We start from the raw sequence: 25431 nt of genomic DNA on the forward strand, positions 1-25431 counted from the left end.
AAAATAAATTTATTTATTTCTTTATTTTTGGCTGCGTTGGGTCTTCGTTGCTGCACACGGGCTTTCTCTAGTTGCGGTGAGTGGGGTCTGCTTTTTGTTGCGGTGCGTGAGCTTCTCATTGTGGTGGCTTCTCTTGTTGCGGAGCACAGTCTCTAGGCGCACGGGCTTCAGTAGTTGTGGCGCACAGGCTCAGCAGTTGTTGCTTGTGGGCTCTAGAGCGCAGGCTCAGTAGTTGTGGCGCACGGGCTTAGTTGCTCCACGGCATGTGGGATCTTCCCAGACCAGGGCCCAAACCCGTGTCCCCTGCATTGGCAGGTGGATTCTTAACCACTGCGCCACCAGGGAAGCCCTATATAAAGCATCATTGAAAGAAATTAAGACCTAAATAAATAGACGTTCCATATCTGTGGATTAGAAGACTTAATATTGTCAAGATGGCACTGCTCCCCAATGTGATCTATGAACTCAATCAGGATCCTTCAAAATCTCAGCCGGCTTTTTTTATAGACATTGACAAACTTGTCCTAATATTGATATGGAAATGCAAGGGACCCTGAATAGCCAAAAATTATTCAGAAAGAAGGAAAAAAATTGGAAGATTCACACATCCTGTTTTTATTTTAATTAATTAATTAATTATTTTTGGCCATGCCATGCGGCATGCAGGATCTTAGTTCCCCGACCAGGGATCGAACCCGTGCCCCCTGCAGTGGACGCGTGGAATCCTAACCACTGGACTGCCAGGGAAGTCCCCACATCCGGTTTTTAGAGCTTACTACAAGACTGTAATTAACAAGACAGTGCGGTCCTGGCATAACGATTGACATATAGATAAACAGTAGGATTGAGGATCCAGATGTAAACTCATACATTTATGGTCAGTTGATTTTTGACAACGGTGCTAAGACCATTTAATGGGGAAAAACGGTCTTTTCAGCAGTGGTGCTGGGACCACTGGACATCTACATGCAAAAGAATGGTGTTGGACCCTACCTCACACTACAGATGGCAACTAACTCAGTGCATCAGAAACCTAAACCTAAGGGCTAAAACCATAAACCTCCTAGAAGAAGATCTGAGGGTAAGTCTACATGACCTTGGATCAGGCAGGGGTTTCTTGGATATGACACCGAAAACTCATGCAACAAAAGAAAAAATAGGTCATTTAGGCCTCATCAAGTTTTAAAACTTTAGTGTGTCGGCCCTATCAAAACAATGAAAAGACAATGCATACAAATTGTTTGCAAATCATATATCTGATAAGAACCTAGTATCTAGAATAAAAGAGTTCTTAAACTTCAACAAGAAGAAAAATAATCCAATTAAAAAATGGACGAAGGATTTCAGTAGACGTTTCTCTAAAGAAGATTTACAAATAGCCAAGCATGTGAAAAGATGCTCATCATCCTTATTCTCCAGGGAAATACAAATCTGACAGGGGAGGCAGGTGAGGGCTCCCCCACCCCGCTGCTCTGCACCCAGACAAGGACTATCCTGCAGGGCTGCTGCATTGCTGACGTCTAGAGCCCATTATCGCTACTCTCACTATTTATTATTACTGAAATTTCTTTTTTCTCCCAAGAATAGTAAGCTACTCCAAATAAATAAACTGTTTTTAAAAAGTGATGATTTTTAACATCAGTGGCAGCCATTCCTGATGCCCCTTGTACATCTGCTGGCCGCGTTGTGACTTGGGATGGGAAGGCTGAGGTAGTCGCCAGCTTTCTGTCAGTGGAGTGAGTGTGAAAGAAAGTGGAATAATGGGGTCAGGTGAGCTGTGTGCTTGTGCCCCCAGCCATGCCGACTCTCAGGCCGTGGTGGCCTGGCTCTCCAGGGACCTGCGCCTGCTGTGTGAGCAGACAGAGGCACCCTGTCAGCACGCCGACGTCGCCAGGGCTATGCTTTCTGGTAAGTTCACGGCAGAGGTGGGTTCTTGGGTACAATTGCTTTAGACCAGTGGGAATGCTTTCTGCTGTGATGATCTATGGGAAGCAGAGCGGCCCACACACTCCAACAGGAAGTCATTGCAGTCTGTACCTGTCGTTGTGGGTTTGCATTGAACTTGAGTTGTGTGGAAATGTCAGCCTGTTGACCCGATGGGTTGGGCCGGAGCTGGTGTGTTAAGGATGTGTACCTTGTGACCTGCGAGCAGAGGCAGGTGGCTCCCCCGGCATCCCAGCTCCCACTTTAGGGAAGCGAGAGTCCAGGGCTGATTTGACTGAAGACGCAGTTCCTAGACAATGTGCAAAGGACGTAGGGTCACAGATTGGTTATTTACAGATCCCAGGGAGCTGGGGATGGGCCGTCCTCCGTCCAGGTCACAAGCGAGCAGGAGAGAGCACAGCAGAAGGCACCAGTGCTTGTACGGTGGCCACTGGCTTTCCACGGCTCAATTCTAGGCAGTGGTTTTACAAGGTGCCCGGGAGAAGCAAAGTGGGAGCTTGGGCAGGAATCCTTATCTGAATGTGGGGACTCTGGGTGAGCAGGGCTGCCCTGCTGTGGACGCCTGGGCAGCGCCACACCCTGTTCTTCTGGCACCTTCCCTTTCTCTCTGAGTCAGCAGGCCCGCTGTCACCGGTCATGCCGAAGGAATGCAGTCCACAAGTAAACGGAAACCTCGATGGGAGGGGTTCCCTACAGTTAGTTGGCTTGTGGACTGTTTTCCTTTGCAAAATGTGCATTCCTTTTTCCTAAAACTTTCTTGGTGATGTGAATTATTTCCAATTCCTGAATCCTGTAATCTGGTCCCAGATTAAGTTTAAATTGAAATTTGACAAAATCTTTTTAATTTCAGTCCCATTGGTCGTAACCTTTTCAGAAGGTATGAGTCCATTTCCTGCCTCATTCCCCACAATGTAACGCTTCCGGGCCCTAGAACCGTCCGTGTATGATTGGTGTAGGAGATTGGCTGAGAGGAAGGCCACGTAAAACCCTTAGAAGATACTTTTTTGTTTTCAGTGAGAAAATCCTTCCTATAAACTTGATGGATTGTGTTTCCTTTTCGCATGGAGTGTGGCTCGGGGAAGAGGCTCTGCTTGGCTGGGTTTGGTGGTGTGGTCGGTGGGCTCCCTGGGGCCAGGAGCCGGTGTTCCCCCAGCTCCGTGCAGGTCCTCACCCTGCCGGCCCCTCTGAAGCTGGTGGTCTGTGTGATTCACGGCTGTTCAGAGACCACAGTATATGTAAATGCTTTGGTTTTGTGGCTTTCAGATTTTGTGCAAATGCTTGTTTTGAGGGGATTCCAGAAGAACGTGGATGTGAGAGGAACCGTGGAGCCGGAGTGGATGTCCCAGGTGGGAGGACACCAGGCCTCGTGGGGCAGCGGCTGCAGCACGAGGGGCCCACACTGTAGTTGTCAGCTCTATACGGGGAAGTCCGCTTTGCTGTCACCACAGGGCGCCCCTGAGTGCAGATGTGAGGGCACGGGCACGGGCCTGGGCGGTGGTCTCTCCCCCACGGCTCTCGAGGGTACAGCCCTCCCCACGGCCCACGAGGGTACAGCCCTCCCCACGGCCCAGATCCTGGGCTGTGCCTGAGGGGGAATCTGGAGACGAGCTCTTTGTAAAGTCGAGTCTTGTTTTACTTTGGAGTGACAGCTGGCTCGCTTGTGCCCCTGTGTAACTGCAGTGTTCTGTCCCCACAGGTGGCCGTTGCTGTTCTCGAGAGGATGCTGGCTTGTGAGTGGCTCTGTGGCCCACGTTGTAAATGGTCTCCCTTGCTGGTTAGGGATTCCTGCGGTTCGCCGCCTTTCCAGCTCAGTGCTGCTCCTGGCAGGCCTCTTTCACGGTTGTGATTGGGTCTAAACTCACCAACTTACTTGTTTTTCTCCTGCTGTCAGTTTTGGTGGCTTCACATTTGATCTCCAGAGCAGCAGTGGTGACCAGTTGAATGGTTCATTAGGGAAGCATTTTCTTGCCTACATATTGTGCTTGATTTTCAAGGCTTAAGTCTGGTACCACTGAGACACTTGGGATCTTGCAGGGCTTGTGCGTCGGGGGGGTTCGGGGGCCTAGGAGGCCTGTGATGGCAAGGTGTCCGTTACCTGACTTGCCCAGAAGCACTTGGTCGGGGCTGTTTATGATGGACGGTGATGATCTGTGTCTGTCTCTTTTCTGCCTCAGCCGCGCTCGAAGCTCTGGCGGCCGGGATACAGGAGGGGTCCGCAGCACACAAGGCAGTGAGCTGCTGGTAAGTTCTGGAGGTGGGCCTGCCGGCTGAGCGGTCCCAGGTATGCTGGTCGCCCCCGAAGGCCCAGTGATCCTTTGCCATTGTGGTGACATCAGGAGCTGGAAAGCACTAGAAGTCCTCTGAAGATGAGGCCCTTCCTGTGGGACCCATGCCACCTCCGGGTCTGAGGGGAGGGGGTCCTTGGGGTCCCAGCCAGGGAGACCTTGCCCGTCATGCCTGCCCCCGCAGGACCCTCCACTTGCTCTCCTTGGTTCTGTGGAGGTGCATGCATCCAGGTACTTGGGGACCAAACGTTGGGGTGTCAGGTTTGCTTCAGAGTAACATGGGGTGAGGCCACCTGGGCCTTGGCTCTCTCCTGGGAACCCAGGAGATTTCCCAGCATTTCCGGGCTTTGTTACTCTTTCCATTTTTCAATTATTTTGCTCCTGATTACCTCTTCTCCACGATTACTTTAGTAGTCCTCAAACCTGCTGTGTGAGTACTTTACTAATCAGCATATAAAACACTGCTCTGTTCTATGTTTTATGCATTTTCACGATGTGCTGAGTCCGTGCTCAGACTTGTCCCGAGAGTCAGATCACGACTTCTCACGTTTTTTAATTAGTTGCCAACACTTAGAGTAAAATCAGACATCCCCTCCCAGTCTGGGTGGCCGTCCTGCCTGGAGCCTCCTCACTGCACGTGTGACATGGGCAGTTCACATGGCTGCTAGGGCCCTGGATTCTCTCCCCTGAGGGATCGGGTGGGGCTGATCATGACACCCTGCTGTCGGTCCCGGTCTCCCTCTGTCCCTCCTGACCTGTCAGTGACATCCTGCTCTCTCTCCTTTTCTTGCTTCTCCTGTCGGGAGAAGGACGTCCTTGGCTCCAGGTGCGGTTGAGAGCCTCCATGTGCCGGGGCAGGATCAGGTGCTCAATGCGAACCATGGCCCTGCCACCTCTGGTTCCCATTTCACAGATGGGGAGACCGAGGCTTTGCGACGTGTGCTGGGCCTGGGTCCAGCCACTGGCTGTGGTCACCGTGACCTCCGTCACCTCCTGCGAGGCCCAGCCCTCTGTGACCTCACTCTGACCTTCTTGCTTCTCCATGTGACAGCGACTCCATTGCCTTTGATTCTGTCCTGTTGAAGCGACGCTCCCCTGGATTCCATTTCCGTCTGCGGCATGGCAGCCTGGCTGCAGGCCTGGCTGGGGAAGCGTGGGCAGGGCCAGCCTGTGAGCCTGAGCTGGGGGTCTGGAGTCGGGGGCCTGCAGGTCCCTGGCTGCTTTGCCAGTGAGCCGCTTCTCGTGCGTGAGGTGCCGCTGTCAGGTGCTGACACTGTTGAGTGGCGGCAACCTGCAGGGGTCCCCTCCCCTGAGATCCTCTGCTGCATCTGCAGGTTCAGTGTGTTCAGTGGACACATGTATCGAAGTATAATTTCAACCGAGTCTCCAAAGAGGTTCTTCTGTCACACTCTGACCCAGATCCTCACCTACAAGCCTGTGCTGAAAGGTGGGTCCTGGTGCCCTGGGTGCCTCCCTTGACAGAAGCTCGGGCCACGGATGTTAACGCTGGGAGGACAGTCCGTTTGTCATTAAACATCTTCTCATTTGAAAGCAACACTTTCCCGTAAAGAAAATTTAGAATTAAAGAAGCGTCACCCATTGCCAAAGTAGAATATCTTTAATATGAAGCCCTTCCTGTCTTTTCTAGATAGGTTTTTAAAACAGTGCTCATACTGTGAATTCCAAGTTTCTGTTTCTGCGGCTCACGTCAGCATTTTCTGTGTTGGTGCATGGCTTTCTGAAAGGTGTCTAACACCCGAGTCATCTTCTGCCTGACGCACTGTCCCGTGAGGGCTGGGCGGTCTGTGAGGCTCCTGATGGCGCCTTCTCTGTGGTGCTGCATCCAGGGGCCCACGGAAGCTCCCGACAGAGGCTGTTGCCCCTCCGGAGGGCCTGGCCTGGCTGATGCATGCTTTCCAACCGTGTCCTTTCAACACGTCCTCACTGACTGCTTATTCATAGTGAAAGTTTAAAAGCAGCAAAATTAAAGTGTAATTGAGGGGTTGGAGGATATTTATAGCAGATATGATCAAGGATTACCAAAGATACAGACATTTCATGACATAAAAAAATGGCTGGAAAATGGGGAAATGGTGAAGTTCACATAACATTTGGAAAAGTGCAAATTAAAACAAAGTACTTTATTGATATTGAACTTCTTGATGATTACTGATGTGACGTTTTGTGTGTTTCCTCCTGAATGAAGTTTCCGACGCTGTTCAGATGCAGAGAGAGTGGAGCTTTGCAAGGACCCCGCCTCTGCTCAGTGGCCTGTACCGTAGGGTAAGTGCACAGGGTGGGGTCCAAGACCTGCTGCACGGGCTCTGTGGGTCCCAGGAGATGCCACAGCCACGGCCGTCCGTGGCTGGACCGCCGTCCGGGTCCAGAGACTGAACTTGTCACTTGGGCAAAGCACCTTGTCCTCAAATGAGAACTCCCTCCAGCCACTGCTGGCCGTGGGGGTCAGGAGGGGCAGGTGTCTCGAGTCTAGGTTGTGTCCGATGCAGAGGGGGAGGGAGGCGAGGGTCCAGCTCTGACACTTTGGTTGCAGCTCTTCGTGATCCTGAGCCCAGAGGAGCTGGTGGGCTGCTTACAAGAAGTTCTGGAGACACGGGAGGTGAACTGGCAACACGTGCTGTCCTGCGTGTCCACACTGGTGATCTGCTTGCCAGACGCACAGCAGCTGGTTAACGGTGCGCGGGGTTGGGAGCCCCGCTGTGTGCCGTGCGTGTGTGCGCGTGTGATCCGTGGACCGGCGCTGGGGCGAGCCTGCGGGCCGAATCGCTGTGTCTGGCTCAGTGAGGATGGAAGCCCTTCCCACCTGCCCAGCCAGTGCCCTCTGGACCGCCCTCTGCTGTCGGCCTGCCCGTGTACCCGCTGCCAGGCTGCATGCGGGCCGCCACCCAGGGCCTGGGGGTCGGTGTTGGGTGAGCAGACTGTCCTGCCTGCCCCCCACCCCCGCCCCAGTCCCCATCCACAGCCGTGCCACTGTCCTCACCTAGGTTGGGTGTCGCGTTTGCTGGCTCATGCGTTCGAGAGCTGTGACCTGGACAGCATGGTCTTGGCGTTCCTGGTTGCACGGCAGGCTGCGCTGGAGGGCCCAGCTGCCTTCCCGTCCTATGCCGCCTGGTTCCAGGTGAGCCGCCTGTGCTCCTGCTGGGGTCAGCTCTGCCGAGACTGCTCAGCTTCCCATCTGCCTCATTGGGCCTCCTGCCGTCTCTCACGAGAAAATGAGTGAAATCCAGCAGGAAAGGGTGAAAGCGAACACAGCTGCCTTTTTTTGCACAGTGTGCTGCGCTGTGATTGGTTTCACGTCTGTGGGGGAGCGCCCTCCTCTCTTCCCTGTTTCCCGCCACCTGCGCGTGTTTGCCGCTCTTCCTAGGCTGCTGGGCCTGGGGGGCATCTTTGGGACATCAGCTTTGAAGGTTGGGCGTGTGTGGGTTTGGGTTTACGAGCCCTGTTCTTTGCAGAAGCTTTGGGTGGTGTAGCTGTGGCCTCTTTGGAGAGCCCGCCTCTCTCTGCATCCACCCGGCTCTGTGCCTGGTGTGCCGTAGAGATGGTGGGTGTGGTTCTTTCTTCTGCGGAATGAAGCTCCCTCCCGGCCCCGCGCTTACCCCAGCTCCACACAGCGGGCCAGGGGCTCCTGCTGGAGGCACGTGGACTCAGTGACTGCGTCCACAGTCCTGGCCCCGAGGGGCTTACCAGAGTGCACTCAGTGCTCCGGCAGTAGGGCCAGTGGTGTCGGCCTCGTGTGCTCGTTCTCAGGACTTTGTGCCTGTCGTCTGTCTGACAGCACAGTTGTTCCGAAGAACCACAGGGTGTGCTTTGGAGGAGGAGCTTCCGTGGGCCTCGTGGTGTGGCAGGTGGGCCTCTTGTGGCTGGCGTGAGGCGAGTGCTGGTCTCTGCAGGCTCATCGGGACATATTCAGGGCCGACACCTCTTCAGAACGTGCCTGCCCTGGGCACCCCCAGGCACCCCTGGGCGCCCTGGGTTCTATAAGAGTCCACTCTCCTGCCGTGGCCTGGGCACTTTGCCCGAGGCCCCACCCCTGCAGGGATCTCGTCCACTCAGACGGGCTTGGGGCTGGAGTGGAATGAATTCACCTGTGAGGAAGGGACTCTCGCAGGGTGGTTAACAAATCCTGTCTCTAACGTTCATAGAAAGGCACCATATTTACCATTTTCTACAGCAATATATTTTTAATTTTTTAAATATATTTTTCAGTCCATCTGTTTAGCTAGGCCACAGCCATGTCAACCTAAAGACAAATGAACTGAAGTGGCTTTGCTTCCCTTTTTCTGCTGTTTTTGAGGCCGGGATGTAGCCATGGCCACCCCACGGCAGGTCCTCCTGTCACCCCCGCCTCATGCCCATCCTCCCCACAGGCCGCCTTCGGGAGCGCAAGGGGCTACCACAGCTGCAGCAAGAAGGCGCTGGTCTTCCTCTTCAAGTTCCTGTCTGACCTCGTGCCCTTCGAGGCCCCCCGGTACCTGCAGGTGAGAGGCCGGCGGCACGTTCGGCTCAGGGCAGCCCCGCAAGTGACAGTCACAGAATGCAAACGCCACCCTGGGGTGTCGGTGCACTCCTGGGGAGGCATGTTTCTTGCAGTAAATGCCCAGAAACCAGCCGCGTGTGGTCCTAGGAGCTGGTGAGTGAGCAAAGGGGGCCTGGTGCCTGCATAGAAAGGGGTCCCCATACCACGGACACTGAGGCCAGCGAGTGTCCTGGGTCCCATGTTTGGTTTTTAAAAATGATATATTTTTATATTGAAGGAGAAGGATCTGGAAGAATATGCCCCCAGTGGCTGTGGACGTTCCTTCTGGGAGTGGAAGACTTCACGCTCCAGTTTGCGTTCTTTATCACTATGTACATTAGTCTCATGATTAGAAAGTGCCTTGCAATGAGCTTTCTTTTGTAATCAGATGACATAACCAGCATTCGCTTCGAGGGGTAGGGCACTTGGAAAAGGAATCTCACCTTTTTTTAATTAAGAAATGCGTATTTCATTTCAAAGAATACACGTGATGTAACTCACGCAGCCTGGAGTCTGGTCTCCCCATGCATCTCAGTCCCTGCTGCCCCTGGGGCCCTGACGCCCCCCTCCGAGGGGAGGAGGGCTGCGTGTGTGGGGGCGGGGCCGGCTCTGGGGCAGGGCACCTGCCGCCCCTCCCGGCCCCGTGCGGAGACCCTCACCCAGGACTCCGTCTGCCCCACCTCCAGACCGCCCTGGGGTCTTTGGCTAATTCTTCAACTTTGTTGCCGTCAGTACGAGTGTCTCCCCCAGGAAGTCAGGACGGCTGATGGACCTGCTCCGCCCTCTGCCCGCAGGTGCACGTCCTCCACCCGCCGCTGGTTCCCAGCAAGTACCGCGCCCTCCTCACCGACTACGTGGCGCTGGCCAGGACGCGCCTGGCCGACCTCAAGGCGAGTCCCAGCCTCCCCTGCTGCCTGCTCCTCCTCTCTCTCCGCGGAGGCCAGTGCCTGTCTGGGTCCTCACATGCGCCCGTGTCTTTGCAGGTTTCTATAGAAAACATGGGGCTCTATGAGGATTTGTCTTCAGCTGGGGACGTCACCGAGGTAATGTCCCGGGCTCGTCGCTGAGCGTCTCTGCGTGTCTGAGCCTTTTCTGTCTGGGCCCCAGTGCGTGTGCGGCAGCCGGGGTGAGCTGTGCTCCAGTGCTTGTCCTGTCGCATCCACACTGTTCAGAGCAGCAGCAAGGGTCACCTTTTACAGGGATGCTGCTTCCAGTAGGTCCCCCTTCCCGTGGTTTCACGGACAAAGTGGTCTGTAAAACAGTTGGGGAAGGGCGGTGTCATGTTTTTCTAGGGATTACAGAAAAAAGTGTGAACTATATTTATGTAGACCAAATGTCGGAGGGCCGTATGGGGTGTGTGTGCGCTTTCCTAAGACACTTTTACTTCAAAGTTGCGAGTCTCTGGAGAGCCCTTCCTGTTGGACTGTTAGGCGAATACTTTAAAATATTTAACATAGTTTTCTATTTAAGATTTATTGCTGTTCACAAGTTGCCATTTCATAACTTTTTTAAATCTCAAAAATTAGGTCTTGGCACCTTCCCACCTGAAAATCTTGCATGGGGATCCTTGTCTCTCCCAGAAGGGCAGCAGGAAGCGGGGTGGAGGGCACAGACACATGGAGCCTCGGGGTGGCTGTGGCTTCCCGGAGGTGCTGAGCTCTCTGGGGCCAGGGCAGCAGTTGATCCCTCCTTGTGGTTTTGCTGGTATCAGGGAGTTTGTCTGCATGTCCGCTTACTCTGTCATGCCTATCGCCCGACCACAGAACCATGGCCCTGCTCTGCTCCTGCCTTTTCTTTTAAATCTTCTGTTCTTTTCCGTCCTCCCCGCTTGGAGCCAGCCCCACCGCCAAACGTCCCAGGATGTTGAGAAGGCCATCATGGTGTTTGAACACACGGGGAAGATTCCCGCCGCCGTCCTGGAGGCCAGGTGGGGTTACGCTGCCTGAAGGGCTGGTGGGCAGGTGCTGCCGAGCCCCTGCTGTGACATGAGCTCCCTTGCGGAAAGCCGAGGTGCCCCACAGCACAGACTGTTCAGAGGGACCAGAACAGGCCCTCCCTTTGGCCACGATGACTTTTCTTGTTCATGCTTCAACGGTGACCGTGTGAAGCCAGCACAGGGAGTTGAATAGCGAAATTTTGTTGAATTTGGTGTGACGCCAAAACACGTTGAATTCTGGTTGCTACCAGTACGGGGTAGCTGTGGGGTAGCTTTCTTAAGGCTTTGCCTCTGAGAAACGCGCACAGCTTCCAGCTCCCACGGTCGACCTCGTGGCCGCGGATGAACCCAGGTTCCAGGGTCATGCGTCTGGAATCCTCCAGACTCTCTGGGTGCAGGTGGTCACCAGCACAGAGTTCCCTTTGTGTGAAGTGTCCCAAAACAGTGGGAAAGAAGACTTGAAAACGTGATATAATGTCATAGCCTCGAAACGTGACAGCACGTGGCCCACGCTCTGGCCTGCAGGGACGGCCCTGGACGTGGACGGTCACTGCCCTCACTGAGGGTCCTCTGGTCGAGGTGGGGCACCCCTGAGCCTGGCCTTTTCTGTTGCAGCATATTCCGGAGGTCCTACTACCTGTCCCACTTTCTCCCCGCCCTGCTCACACCGCGAGTGGTCAGTACACGTCGCCGTGAACGTGGGGCCGGGTCGGCAGAGAGCGGGGTCCCTGTCGGCGTCTCACCCAAGTCCTGTCTTCCCTCTCAGCTCCCGAGGGTCCCTGATTCCCGGGCCGTTCTCATAGAGTCCCTGAGGAGGTACGCATGGCAGCGCGGCTCATCTGGGGGCTAACAGCGCAAGGAGCTGTGGCTCTTCTGTAGAGAAATGTGTTTTGTCACATGTATGCTTTGCTTATAAAAAGTTGGCTCAAAATTAGTCGGTTAAAATGTTAAAAAGAAAATTTCTTTGATTCTGAATATCACAACTTAACATTTTTCAATGATCTTTTAGGATGATTAGTCTGGGAATTAAAGAAAATAGTGTTTTTGCTACATAATCATTGGGAAAGGAGGAGAATTTAAGGAAAGAAGGAAAAGGGAGAGGTGAAAGCCTCCCACTGTGATGATTTGGGGAGAGTGGAGACCACGTGTAGAACGGGGGTCCCGTCCCCCGGCTCACACTGAGGACCTCCAGGAGCAGAGAGGTGGCAGAAACAGAAAACTATAAACCCTGTTTTCCAGTGTCTTATGTGAAGTGATGGGTGCTGTGAGAAGATTGAAAAGATAAAGGGCCTAGAAAGTAAAAATAAGCTTTTTCATCTTATGATTAGGCCATTCTCTGGGATCCTTACTTTTATTTATTTTTGGCATAAGATATTCCAAAAGTAAAGAGACCAGTAAAAAAACACCCCTATGCCCCATTCGCATTAATATTTTTGCTATCTTTCTTTTTTTTTCTTGAAGTAGTCCAGATACATCTTACCCCAGGTCTCTGATCCCCTCCCCTTTTCTTCCAAGAAAATCATTATCCTGAAGTTGGTGCATAAAGTTTTCCTCTGTTTTTTATCCTTTTGTTTTATATGTTTATAACTGTAAATTATGTCCACACGCAAACACACCACACAGTGTGGTCTTGTGTGTTTTCAAAGTGGATTTGATAGCAGTGTGTGTTGTTCTGTGACTTGCATTTTCACTGCCCCCGTTGGTCGTGTGCTCTGGTTTGTTTAATGCTGTGTGGAATTCTGTTGTGTCTGCAAACTGCCACGTCGCACACCCCAGGGTGCAGGCCACATGCCTACGGAATAAATAGATTAACTTACCACCCTGGAGTTGGACCCTTAGGTTACTTCCACTTCTATGCTTTGTTAACAGTGCTTCAGTGAACATCCTTGGCTATATCTCCATGAAAACTTTAAAATTTTGAGTGCAATTTCATTGATTTTATAGATTAATTTGAGGATATTTGGCTTTATTATGGTACTGAGTTTTTCCTTCCAGGAACATGGTACGTCTTTGTTTTTTCAAGTCTTTTACTAGTGTTTTGTGGTTTTTCTTTATAAAACTCTTGTAAGTTTTTGTCAGCCTTGCTACTCGGTACCTGGCTTTTGTTGTGAACTGCATGTTCTTTTCTGTCTTCTTCATTGGCTGTTGCTGAGGTGTAGGTGCCCTTGTTTCCATTAACTGTTGAACTTACTCCCAGTGGGTGGTGAGATTTTCTATGCAGTCACGCCATCCACAAGATCAAGTTTGCCTCCTCCTGTCAGATTATTATGCCTCTCAGTGTTTGTCACTGTGTTGGGTAGGATTTTAGTATAATGAGCAATCGTAGAAGTGAAAGCTGGCCTCGTGTCTTGTTCCTGGCTGAAATAGGACTGCTTCTAGAGTTTTACCATTAATTCTATTCGCTGTCGTTTTATATATATATATATATATATATATATATATATATATATATATATATATATATATATATATATATACTCCTTACCATACTAAAAGAGTTCCCTCTGTGAATTCGCTAAGGACTTTTAGCAGGAATTCATGCTTTTTTTTGGCATCCCTTGAGATGATTGTGCTGTTCTCCTGTCATCGGCTATGTGATAATTACATTGATAGGTTTTTCCACTGTCTTTGCGTTCCTGGAATACCCCCTAATTGGTAACAGTTTTTTGTTTTATAAACTGCTGAATTTGGTTTACTGATACTTTATTTAGGATTCTTGCATCTGTGTCTCATTCTGTTAGACTCACCTTGGCTGCTTTGCCATTAAGGTATTTGGTTCCTCATAGAACAAACCGGGCAGCCTTCCCTCTTTCCTGTCCCCTGAAATAGTTTGTGTCACACAGGGATCATGTGTCCCTTAAGGTTTGGTAAAATCTGGCTGCAAAATCATCTGTTCCTGGTGTCTTTGTGGAGGCAAGACTTTTGGCTGCTGACTCAGTTTCTTGAATGGTTATCGGTTTAGTCAGGTTTTTTATTCTCGAGTTAGCTTTTATATATATTTCTAGAAAATCGTCCATTTCATCTCAGTTTGAAAATCTATTGATGTATCATTTTTCATGATATTCTATTGTGATTTAAAAAATTTTAAATCACATCTGTACTTTTCATCCCTTCTTAAAATTTTTTTCATGCTAGTGTTAATTTTGCCTTTTTTTATGACTCATTCATTACTTAAAGACTTGTCTGTTTTATTAATTTTATCACATAACCAGTTTTTTATATTGTGTCCTTCCTGCTGTTTTGGTTTTTTTAAATAAATTTATTTATTTTATTTATTTTTATTTTTGGCTGCATTGGGTCTTTGCTGCTGCGCATGGGCTTTTCTCTAGTTGTGGCGAGTGGGGGCTTCTCATTGAGGTGGCCTCTCCTGCTGCGGAGCACGGGCTCTAGGCACGCGGGCTGCAGTAGTTGTGGCACGTGGGCTCCGTAGTTGTGGCTTGCGGGCTCTAGAGTTCAGGCTCAGTAGTTGTGGTGCATGGGTTTAGCTGCTCTGCGGCATGTGGGATCTTCCCGGACCAGGGCTCGAACCCATGTCCCCTGCATTGGCAGGCGGATTCTTAACCACTGCACCACCAGAGAAACCCCTTCTCTGCTGGGTTTTTTTTTTTTTTTTTAAGAGGTTTTTTTTTTTTTTTTAAATAAATTTATTTATTTTTGGCTGCGTTGGGTCTTCGTTGCTGCACATGGGTTTTTCTCTGGTTGTGGCGAGCCGGGGCTACTCTTCGTTGTGGTGCGCAGGCTTCTCATTGCGGTGGCTTCTCTTGTTGTGGAGCGTGGGCTCTAGGTGCGCGGGCTTCAGTAGTTGTGGCATACAGGCTCAGTAGTTGTGGCTCTCGGGCTCTAGAGTGCAGGCTCAGTAGTTGTGGCTCACGGGCCTAGTTGCTCCGCGGCATGTGGGATCCTCCCAGACCAGGGTTCGAACCTGTGTCCCCTGCATTAGCAGGCGGATTCTCAACCACTGCGCCACCAGGGAAGCCCCTCCCTGCTGCTTTTAAAAAAATCTTCTATTTGTTTTTAGATTTTAACTTTATTATTTACCTTTTGTTTTCTTTGGGTTTACTATGTTGTTCTTTTTATAATTTCTTAAAGTGGTGGTCTATTGTTTTATAACTTTTCTTGTGTTTTAAAACAGGCATATTTTAATAAATTTTACCTCCAGATATCACTTTAGCTGCCTTCCAAAAGTTTCAATGTGTAGTTCTTACACTGTCGGTCAGTTCTAAATACTCAACCATTGTGCTATGATTTTCTCATAATTTGTAAGTTAGTTTTAAGTAAATTTTTAAAATTTTTAAACATTTAGGTATTTGCCCATGAGTTTTTATTGTTGAATTCCAATTTAATTGCATTTTTCGCAAAGAATATGATTCACTTTGTATGGAGTTTTTTCTACTTGTCAAGACTTCCTTTCAGAATTTGCTTGGAATTTGCAGACATTCCGTGCATCCTTGAAAACAACACATGTCCTTCAGTTTTGGACTGTAGGGTCTGTCTGTTAAATTGTGCTTATTCTCAAGTTTTCTGTATCCTGAATAGTTTTCTGTGTCTTTGGTTTATCAGTTTATTGTGGAGGTGGTTGTGATTTTGTCAGTTTCTCCTTATAATTCTGTCAGATTTGTCTTGTTGCAAGAAAGTTCGTAATTGTTAAAATACAGGCTTCTCTTGCTGGATGTTTTTCCCTTTGTTATTATGTAATGTCTCTGTTAGGCTTTTTACCTTAATTTCTATTTTGTCTGCTATTAAAACCAGCTTTTTTTTTTTTTTTTTGGTATTTGCATGGTATAGCTTCTTAATTTTTTTTTTATTGGCTGCGTTGGGTCTTTGTTGCTGCACGCAGGCTATCTGTAGTTGTGGAGAGCGGGGGCTACTCTTCGTTGCAGTGCGTGGGCTTCTTATTGCAGTGGCTTCTCTTGTTGCAGAGCTTGGGCTCTAGGCGCTCGGGCTTCAGTAGTTTTGGTACATGGGCTCAGTAGTTGTGGCTCACGGGCTTAGTTGATCCACGGCATGTGGGATCACATGTCCTGTGCATTGGTAGGTGGATTCCCAACCACTGTGCCACCAGGGAAGTCCCTAATTTTTTGACATATTTATTTCTAGTCTTTAAAAAAGAGTTTTGTCAGAGTTAAATATGGATATAGATTAAAGAGTCCTCTCAGCAACATGGATGGACCTGGAGATAATCATACTAAGCGAAGTAAGTCAGACAGAGAAAGACAAATACCATATGATATCACTTATGTGTGGAATCTAAAATATGACACAAATGAAACAGAGACAGACTCACAGGCATAGAGAACAGACTTGTTGCTGGGGAGTTGGGGGGGGTGGAGGGGGAGGGATGGAGTGGGAGTTAGGGATTAGCAGATCCAACCATTATATATGGAATTGATAAACAACAAGGTCCCACTTATAGCACAGGGAACTATATTCAGTATCCTGTGATAAACCATATTGGAAAAGAATATATATATATGTATTACTGGGTCACTTTGCTGTACAGCAGAAATTAACACAACATTGTAATTCAACTATACTTGAATAAAATTTTTTTTAAAAAGTTAAAGAGTCAGATACTTCTATGAAGTTTATTAAGAGAAATAGCCAGGGGCTTCCCTGGTGGCGCAGTGGTTAAGAATCCGCCTGGCAAAGCAGGAGACACGGGTTCGAGCCCTGGTCTGGGACGATCCCACATGCCGCGGAGCAACTAAGCCCGTGCGCCACAGCTAGTGAGCCTGCGCTCTAGGGCGCGTGAGCCACAACTACTGAGCCCGTGTGCCACAACTACTGAGCCTGCGCACCTAGAGCCCGTGCTTCCAACAAGAGAAGCCACTGCAACGAGAAGCCTGCGCACCACAACGAAGAGTAGCCCCCGCTCGCCACAACTAGAGAAAGCCCATGCGCAGCAACGAAGACCCAACGCAGCCAAAAATAAGAAAATAAAATAAATAATTTTTTTTTTAAAAAAAGAGAGAGAGAAATAGCCACTCCCCACCCATCCCTGCCACTTCACTTTCTTTCTGGAAGCAAGCATTTCCAACTCAACTGATTTTTTGATATTTCGCCCCAAATCTCCAAATAACATTATTTTGGTATTTACTTTTTGTTTTAGTTTTCTTTCCTTTACCAATACACATAGCTGCCCTTCCTGTGTTAGTTTTAAAAAACTGTTTTTTAAGGCTATCTAAACACTATTCAGAGTTGATCATTAGGAATCATTACTTTCTGTTTTCTCTGGAGTTCATAATTATCTTTGTTTTATCTTAGTTTTCCTTGTACATATCATGATTCACTGGAAACTCTGCCAGTTGTCTAAATGTTCTCTTGTTCAGAATCATCAAGTTTCCCAACAGTTATATCTTAGGGAAATCTCTTCTAGAGCCTTCTGACCTGCTTCACTCTGACCCACTAGCTTTTTATGCCTCTAAGACTGCTGTCACCCTTGTATCTTCCTTCAGCATCACCTGGGGACTGACGTCCTTTGCTCTGGCTTGTGCTGGCTTCTCCTTTCTGTGCCCGAGATCATCCTCTTTCTTGGTTTACTCCTTTGTCTTGGTGGAAAACATCCTATTGAAGCTTCTTACAAAAGGATGGGTGTGAGGTAGATTTTTCAACACCTTATTTAGCCCTCATATTTGATAGGTAGTTTGGGTATAGAAATCTAAGTTGGAAATTATTTTCCCTCAAATTTTTAAGAGTCACTCCATTGACTTCTAGCTTCCAGTGTTGCTACTGAGATGTTAGAAACTTACAGTTTCTGACTCTTTGCATGGGAATCTGTGTTTTTCTTTCTGGAGGCCTGTAGTGCCTTTTCTTTGTTCCCTGTGTTCTGAAATTTTATAGCAGTGTATTTCATTGTGGGTCTAATTTTATTTTTGGGCTGGGCACATGCATGGTGGGCCTTTTACTCTGGAAATTCATATCCTTCAGTACTAAGGAATTTTCTTGGATATTTAAAACCTTTTTTTAATGAAAAATTTAAGACAGAAAAGCAGAATAGAATCTATCACCCAGATTTGTTATCAATAAATGGGCAATCTTGTTTCATCTATAGCCTTCAAACTCACTTACCCACCCACCATTCTGGATTATTTTGAAGCAAATCCCAGACACTGATTATTTCAGCTTGGTTTATTTCATTGCAGGTTTCCTCTTTATGTCCTTTTTCTTCTTAGAACTGCCATTTTTTAGATATTAGATCTCCTGTATTCTGATTTTTTTCTCTTTTGTCCTATTTTGCATATCTGTTTTGTTTTGTTTTTTCCTCTCCTTTCTGAGAGATTTCTTCAAGTTTATCTGCAAGTCCTTTTACTGAGTGTTTCGTTTCTGCCATCAGCTATTCCTTTGTACAGCAGTCCATTCTTTTTTTTAATTTTAATTTAATTTAATTTATTTATTTAGGCTGTGTTGGGTCTTTGTTGTTGCGCACGGGCTTTCTCTAGTGATGAGCCGGGGCTACTCTTCGTTGCCATGTGCGGGCTTCTCACTGTGGTGGCTTCTCTTGTTGCAGAGCATGGGCTCTAGGCGTGCGGGCTGCAGTAGTTATGGCACTTGGGCTCAGTAGTTGTGGCTCGTGGGCTCTAGAGTGCAGACTCCGTAGTTGTGGTGCACGGGCTTAGTTGCTCCGCGGCACGTGGGATCTTCCCAGACCAGGGCTCGAACCCATGTCTGCTGCATTGGCAGGCAGATTCTTAACCAGTGCGCCACCAGGGAAGCCCCCAGCACTCCATTCTTGTTTCACAGCTGCAGTGTTTTGTCTTACCTCTCTGAAGATATTAATGAAAGTGATGACTGACAGTTTCTTTTCTGTGAATTTCTCCGTTTCCTTGAATTTGTTCTTTCTTTTTATTTGCATTGGTTTCTGTTTTTTCTTTCCTTTTTTTTGGTTTCTGTTTTTTAAACTGAAGACTTTCCAGTCCCCAGGGCAGTGGGTCGTGCCCTCAGTTCCTAGTCTCCAGCCAGGTTCCCTGCCTCCCTCCAGTGCTGGTGTGGATTCTCACTCTGGAGCACAGCTGTGTCTCTGTTCTTCTGCTTGAATCTCGTTGTCACGGTTTGCAGCACTGTTGGGGGGGGGCGATGCTCTGTGGCTCTTGTACTTGCTGCTGTGCCATGAGAACTTGTCAGCCGTGTCCGTGCCCTGCAGATGCCCCGTGTCCTCATCACAGGACTTGTATTTTTAATGACATTAATTGGATGTTTTCCTTAGTTAGCATTTTTCATTGAAAGTAATATAAGTTCACCTTTAAAATTTGGGAATTACCAAAACTTGAATGAGAGAAGTGAAAATCATTTATAATCTCACTACACAACAAAACCCACTGTTGGTAGATGTTTATATAGGACGTATGAAGTAGTCAGGACCGTTTAAGTCCATATGGACAATGTTTTTCCTAAACACAGGGTCATGCTGTGGGGTGTTGTATAATTTATTTAGATTTACTCTGTTGCATATTTCTGTTTTATGATAGTCTTTGGGATTGTAAGCTTGAGAATTAATCTGAGTCCTAGTTGACTGTTTTAATGTTTTCTTCTGATCCAGAGCGGAGAAAATTCCCCCCTCCTTATACTCCACCTACCGCCAAGCCTGCTCCACTGTCAGAGAGAAGCCAGAAGGTAAGGTCAGTGGGTCGCTTGGTCCCCAGACGTGCCCATCTCCACTTCCCTGATCACGAGACGTGTCAGTGGCACCTTGGTCCGTCTGGTCTGGTTCTGTCATGCTGGGTCTGGTCACAGCTGTGGCTTCAGAGACTGCCCAGCACCAGCCCTGGGACAGCTGTGACACCAGGAGGGCTGCCTGTGACGTCATTCCTTGAACATGCGTGCAGTACAAAATCCACTTGACCATTTCTCATCTTTGTGTGCCCCGCTGAGGTTGTGATGTGGTTTCTGTTTGCCCGTCTGAATTCGAGCTTTAAAGTCAGGTGACCAGCCAGGCCCGAGGCCTGTGGTGTTTGTTCTGCACCGTGTCCTAGTAGGGGCTCTGCCATGGCTCTTTGGCCGTTTGGACGGTTGGGGATCTTTCTGCTTCTAGGGGACAGTGATGTAGACCTGGGCCAGTGTGTGAAAGCGTGCATCAGTGCTTGGAGCAGCTGGGTAGGCTGTCCGCACCCCATCCCCCCAGGAACGAGGCGCCATCAGGACAGGGCCTGGTCTGTCGGTGTTGAAATGGTGCAGCTGTTTGCTGGTCAATCCCTCTGGCGCCTGCAGGGCCAGTTAGGCTGCTTGAGCGACTGCAGCTCTGTTCTCTAATTCTGTCTGCCAGAACCCTCCTTGCGCAATCTTCCACGGTTTCTGACAGCCAGGGAGACCCACACCTGTTTGGACCAGTATTGAAACATCTTGCAGACAGGATGCCAAGGGGGCCATAGGGCTGTGTCCACCGTTGAGTGAGGCCTTGCCCTCCTTTCCTAACCCCATGGTCCTGCTTTTGGGGGCTTCTAGAATGTTTTCTAATGCTGTATCTCACAGGGCTAATATTTTTTAGTAAACCTATTAAATGTACGTTGAGGACTGGTAATCCCCTCTAATATACTGATCTTAACATCCTGTTGCAAAAAACAATATCACAATGTTACGTAAAAGTTTGAGAAACAGGGACTAAACCATCATCTGTCCATAATTCTGCTCTCCCCGCCCAGCCTCCCTCCACATGCATTTGGTCTTTATTCATTACATACCTGCTTTTTACACTTGTGGCGATAGGGTGTATAGAACCATGGTTTTTCTTAAACTTCCTTATGAATGTTTTAACTTTGATAGGACATTAACATCCGCCGTCAGGGGAGAGCGTTTCACTTCCCTCCTCATGGGGCCCCAGTCCTCTGTGTGCCCTCTGCAGGGAGAAGCCAGGGACAGCGTCAGTTCTGTGTGCTCCCTATCTGATCTAACCTGTTTAATTGTTAAAATTACCTCCTGTCTCTCAGATGCAGCCTCGCGAAGGGAGGTGGAGCCCAGCTGTGCGGAGGAGCCGCTGGGCCTGCTCACAACTGCCCTGCGAGAGCTCAGGGCCTCAGTGACAGATCCCACCCAGCATGACGGTGAGGACGGGGCTGTGGGTCGGGCCGTCCGCAGTGTGTGTCCGTGGGTGCACGGGCCAGTCCTGACGTGCTCAGAGCTTGTGGCTGCTCTGTTGCCCATAGTGGCAGTGGTCAGTGCATTTTCCCTGCAGTTCAGCATCTGGTAGTGAACCCGACCACGGCCTGGTGGGTGTGGAGCATGCCTCCTTTCTGACACTCAGGCTGTCCCAAAGTCTGGGTAGAATACGGATATTCTGCTACTTGACATCCCGGTGGGACAGGAGACATAGAGGAGGAAAGCTGCGTTGCTGGCTGTGGGGCTTCTCTCCTTCCTTTACTCCTGGGTGGCTGTGCTCTTCAGCACTGAGCCTCTGCTTCTGGGACTGTTTCCTATGAGGGGTTCTGGAGGACAAGCACGAGCAGTTCAAAGCGCTCCGTGGCCACAGTGGTCCACAGGTTCCAGTGTTTTTAGATTTTTGCTATGCTAAATGCAGAAACTAAAATACATGAGGCATCTTTTTACCTAGTAACTTCACTAGATTTTTATTTATCATGAATTCATTTAAATCCTATGAGAGTCTCACGGAGGAAATACAGTTGACCCTTGAACAACACAGTTTGTTGTTTTTTTTTAATTTATTTATTTTTGGCTGCGTTGGGTCTTCATTGCTGCGCGTGGGCTTTTCTCTAGTTGCGGCGAGCGGGGACTACTCTTCGTTGCGGTGCACGGGCTTCTCATTGCGGTGACTTCGCTTGTTGCGGAGCATGGGCTCTAGGCACGTGGGCTTCAGTAGTTGTGACTCGCGGGCTCTAGAGTTCAGGCTCAGTAGTTGTGGCGCTCAGGGGCTTAGTTGCTCCGTGGCATGTGGGATCTTCCCGGACCAGGGCTCGAACCCGTGTCCCCTGCATTGGCAGGCGGATTCTTAACCACTGCGCCACCAGGGAAGTCCGCAACACAGTTTTTAACTGTGTGGGTCTACTCAGTATGTGCAGATTATTTTCAGTAAATATACTGGAAAATTTTTGAAAATAAATGACAATTTCAAAAGTTTCAGATAAACCACATTGCCTAGAAATATTGAGAAAATTAGGTATGTCGTGAATGCATAAAATATACGTAGATTCACATGACATGCAAAATGCACGGAAGGCTGTGAGGAGTTAAGCTTGGGGTCAGAAGTTACGCACAGATTTTCACCTGTGGTGGAGGGTCGGCAGCCCCAACTCTGCACTGTTAGCTCTGCCTCCGCCGTGGTCGTCCTGAGGGCCCAGGATGTCCCCTTGTGGCCAGCGTGGCCCTTCCGAACTCTGCTCCTGCAGCACGTGGTTCTTGGGGAGGTCGAGGCCCATGTGGGGCCCCAGCGTTGCCGCAAGATGGTCAGCCAGCCAGGCCTGCGAGTCCCTGTGCTGGCAGAGCCGCTGAGGCCGGGCCGGGCGGCCGCAGCGGGCGTCAGTGTGTGCAGAGGTGGCTGGCGGGTGAGGGGCGCGGGGTATAGACACTGGGGCCTTGGTGACGTGAAGAGCTATGCCAGCCCCTCGGAGAAGCCTGGCCACCTGCACCGCAGAGAAGTGGTTCCACTGCTGGCCGGGTGGGGACGAGAGCGGCCCCAGGGTCAGTTGAGAGTGTGGCCCCTGAGGTGGTGGGTGGCGCCTCTGCTCATGGCGCCGGTCCCTGCCTTGCAGCGTTGTCGGCTCAGATGGCAGTGATCTCTGAACAGCTCCGCTCCGCCCTGGGCCTCAGCGAGGATGACAGTGACGTCGAGGGGGCCCCGGTTCAGCTCAGCGTCCGGGCCCCCGAGCTGCAGCCGTGGGAGCAGAGGGTGAGTGTGGGGCGCCAGGGAGACCACATGTGAGTCGAGGGTTTCGGGCCGGTGCTGCCGTTTGCGTACAGACTCTGTGTTTGGGAGGAAGTTGTGGCAGAGGCTGCTCGTGGCCCTTTGTGGGCAGGTTTGCTGACCCTGCTCTCTGCTGAGAAGCTCCGTGATGACCCCTGGGGGCCCCTCCCAGGGTTTGGGGATTCCTGTGCCGAGGCGTTGCAGCCTCTTCTCCGGATGGAGGCCCGTTTTCCAGTCTCGTCAGCTCCACTGTGGCCCTGTGCGTCCAGGGTGGAAACGCTGTGACGTGCGTTTGCGGCCCTGAGACCTCTCCTCTCTCAGGTCGTGGACCTCCTGCTGACGTCTTTCTGTCAGAACCTCATGGCGGCCTCCAGCGTCGCCCCACCGGACAGGTAGAGGCTGGGCGGTCTCACCGGGTGGTTTGGAGCTGTCCTGGGGCAGCCTGGGTGCTCGTGATGAGAGTGGCCGTCGTTCCTGGTCCAGCTCTGAGCCTTGGGCCCCGGTCCTGCCCCCCGACTTCGCACTGCACTGGGGAAGGGCCTGGGTGGGGTGGGGGCTGACTTATCCAGCAGGGACGTGGCGACAGTCAGCGTCGCAACAGGAGACCCTCCTGTTTGGGGAACAGCCGGGTTCTTTCTTCGGTCTCTGGTGCCTGACTGCTCGTCCACCAGGCTCCAGGCGGGCAGTGCAGGGCCAGACCTAGCCGCTGCCACTGTTCTCTGTGGCTGTCCCCACAGGCAGGGCCCCTGGGCCGCCCACTTCGTGAGGACCCTGTGCAGACGCAGGCTCCTGCCGGCTCTGCTTAGCAGGCTCTGCCAACTGCTCCGTCACCAGGTAGGGCTGCCACCTCCTCCAGCCAGGAGGCGGGCCCCCTCCTGTCCCCTCAACGCTGAACCTCTTTTCTTTTTAAATATTTCTGTACTTATCTAGGTATGTACGTATGTATGCACGTGGCTGTGCCCGGTCTTCATTGCGGCATGTGGGCTCTTAGTTGCGGCATGCGGGATCTTTAGTTGCGGCACGCGGGATCTTTAGTTGCGGCATGTGGGCTCTTGCGGCATGTGGGATCTCATTCCCTGACCAGGGATCGAACCCTGGCCCCCTGCATTGGGAGCGCGGAGTCTTTAGCCATTAGACCACCAGGGAAGTCCCTGAACCACTCTTCTTTCCTATTTTAGGGCCCGAGCCTGAGTGCCTCACATGTGGTGGGGTTGGCTGCCCTGGCCGTCCACCTCGGCGAGTCCAGGTCTGCCCTCCCGGAGGTGCATGTGCGCCCTCCCACCCCTGCCAGGGGCCTGCCCGTCCCCGAGCTCTTCGACATCCTCCTGCCCTGTAGGACCCAGGAGTCCTCGGCCCTGTGTCTGAAGTGAGTGTCCCTCTTGTCAAAAGTAACACATGTTCATCAGATAAAATTAGCACAGACACACATGCTGTACAGATGACCACTCTTTACCATGTTGGTCTGTACCCTTCCAGAACCTTATCTTGGGTGTATTTATGTGTGTGTTGGTATCTTTGGTTATAAAAGTGAGATCACCCTACTTTGCTACCTGCTTTTCAAGATGCCCACAATGGGCTGCAGGTGCCCTTCTCCAGGTCAGGTGGCCAGCGGCTGGTTGGACCTGCCCCTCAGGTTAGGTTCCGGGGTCTCCCTGTGGTGAGCAGCTTTCTCTGGGGGACATTTCTACACACACAGCTGTCCCATCCAGAGGGTTTTGAGACCCATCGTCCAGTTACGTGCTCATCCGCTCATTGCACACTGCGTGCTAGGCCCCCTCCCGGGACCCGGTGAGTCGCAGGGAGCCCGTAGCCTGGGGTCAGCGGGTGTGAGAGATGGGTGGGGGTTGGGTGAGAGTGGCCATCCCATGGGCAGAGCCCTGGGGAGTCCACGTGTGACTCGGGTCCGAAGGGCTTACTGTGGCTGCTGAGGTCAGGACAGAAGCCGGAGGCTCTGGTGGGAGATGTTGGCTGGGACCAGGGTCGCGGCTCACGGACTGAGCTGGCATTAGGAGAGACAGGGAGAGCTGAGCACAGGAACGCGGCCTGGGACCAGTGCCCGCCAGCTGTCCGCGCCATCCACAGCAGCACCACTGACAAGTCCCCACTGGGAGTCGGGCCCCTTCCTCGCCACAGTCCTGACTCTCTGGGCCTCATGGTCACCTCTGTTCTCGGCAGCCTCTCCCTCCCACACGGCACAGCCCACCATGGGCGGGCAGAGGCTGAGTTGGAAACAGGACGTGCTTCACTCTGGCTCTGAGGTTCTTTTAGGCAGGAACAGTGAATAATTTGCCATCACGCAGGTGAACGAGAGCCTTACGCAATCACACAGGGAACGCCCACCTCGCACCTGCTCACTTCATTCCCTTTGTTCTGACCGTGGCTTTTGACATGCTGGGAAAGCAAGCCCTTACGTGCAGAGCCTGCGTGTTCATGTGTTTTCTGAGTCTCTCGTCAACGTGGAAAGAGCTCAGGCCAGACGGCGTGACTGGGGGGCTCTTTCCCGAGGGCTCGGAGGAGCCGGCCAGGCTGGGCCTGAGGCTGAGCACTGAGCGGCCGTCGGGCTGCGAGGCTCTCAGTTCACTTTGCGCAGTTCACGCTCTTCTTCCACCTGTTACTTTGCATGGATCCCATTTCTGTGTTATAATTTCTGTTTTCTATTTTCAGATTTTGTACAGCGGCAATTTCTTATTCTTTGTGCAAGTTTTCTTCCCAGTCACGTGACATCTTGTACAGCTGTTTGTCTCCAGGCCTTATAAAAAAGGTGAGTCTTCTGGGTTCCTTTTTCTGCTCTCCTGTAACCTCCAGTTTTGTACGGGTTTCTGGCCTGAAGCTTGCGTGGCCTCCATCTCGGCGCTCGGCACCGGCCTCGTTCGTAGCAGACTGT

At 50.7% G+C, this 25431-nt stretch overlaps 1 protein-coding gene across 15 annotated transcripts in view; it reads left to right on the forward strand.

Annotated features, from left to right (window-relative positions):
* FANCA (FA complementation group A) overlaps positions 1 to 25431 on the forward strand; it is a 53136-nt gene that overhangs the window by 13098 nt on the left and 14607 nt on the right. For 8 of the 15 annotated variants that reach the window (XM_061173210.1, XM_061173209.1, XM_061173202.1 and 5 more), the window contains exons 7-26: positions 1796 to 1908; positions 3208 to 3290; positions 3641 to 3674; positions 4119 to 4185; positions 5564 to 5676; positions 6436 to 6512; positions 6781 to 6922; positions 7232 to 7365; positions 8615 to 8725; positions 9558 to 9653; positions 9747 to 9806; positions 10527 to 10690; positions 11315 to 11515; positions 19236 to 19309; positions 20620 to 20733; positions 22396 to 22532; positions 22869 to 22939; positions 23285 to 23381; positions 23726 to 23913; positions 25212 to 25308. In XM_061173210.1, the coding sequence (XP_061029193.1) occupies positions 1796 to 1908; positions 3208 to 3290; positions 3641 to 3674; positions 4119 to 4185; positions 5564 to 5676; positions 6436 to 6512; positions 6781 to 6922; positions 7232 to 7365; positions 8615 to 8725; positions 9558 to 9653; positions 9747 to 9806; positions 10527 to 10690; positions 11315 to 11515; positions 19236 to 19309; positions 20620 to 20733; positions 22396 to 22532; positions 22869 to 22939; positions 23285 to 23381; positions 23726 to 23913; positions 25212 to 25308 (2173 nt within the window). Of the gene's footprint in view, positions 1 to 1795; positions 1909 to 3207; positions 3291 to 3640; positions 3675 to 4118; positions 4186 to 5563; positions 5677 to 6435; positions 6513 to 6780; positions 6923 to 7231; positions 7366 to 8614; positions 8726 to 9557; positions 9654 to 9746; positions 9807 to 10526; positions 10691 to 11314; positions 11516 to 19235; positions 19310 to 20619; positions 20734 to 22395; positions 22533 to 22868; positions 22940 to 23284; positions 23382 to 23725; positions 23914 to 25211; positions 25309 to 25431 lie in introns of those variants that run through there. The other 7 variants (XM_061173208.1, XM_061173204.1, XM_061173211.1 and 4 more) reach the window with 4 other exon arrangements.

The sequence above is a fragment of the Eubalaena glacialis genome, chromosome 18 (assembly GCF_028564815.1).
Source record: "Eubalaena glacialis isolate mEubGla1 chromosome 18, mEubGla1.1.hap2.+ XY, whole genome shotgun sequence".
Taxonomy (NCBI): Eukaryota; Metazoa; Chordata; class Mammalia; order Artiodactyla; family Balaenidae; genus Eubalaena; species Eubalaena glacialis.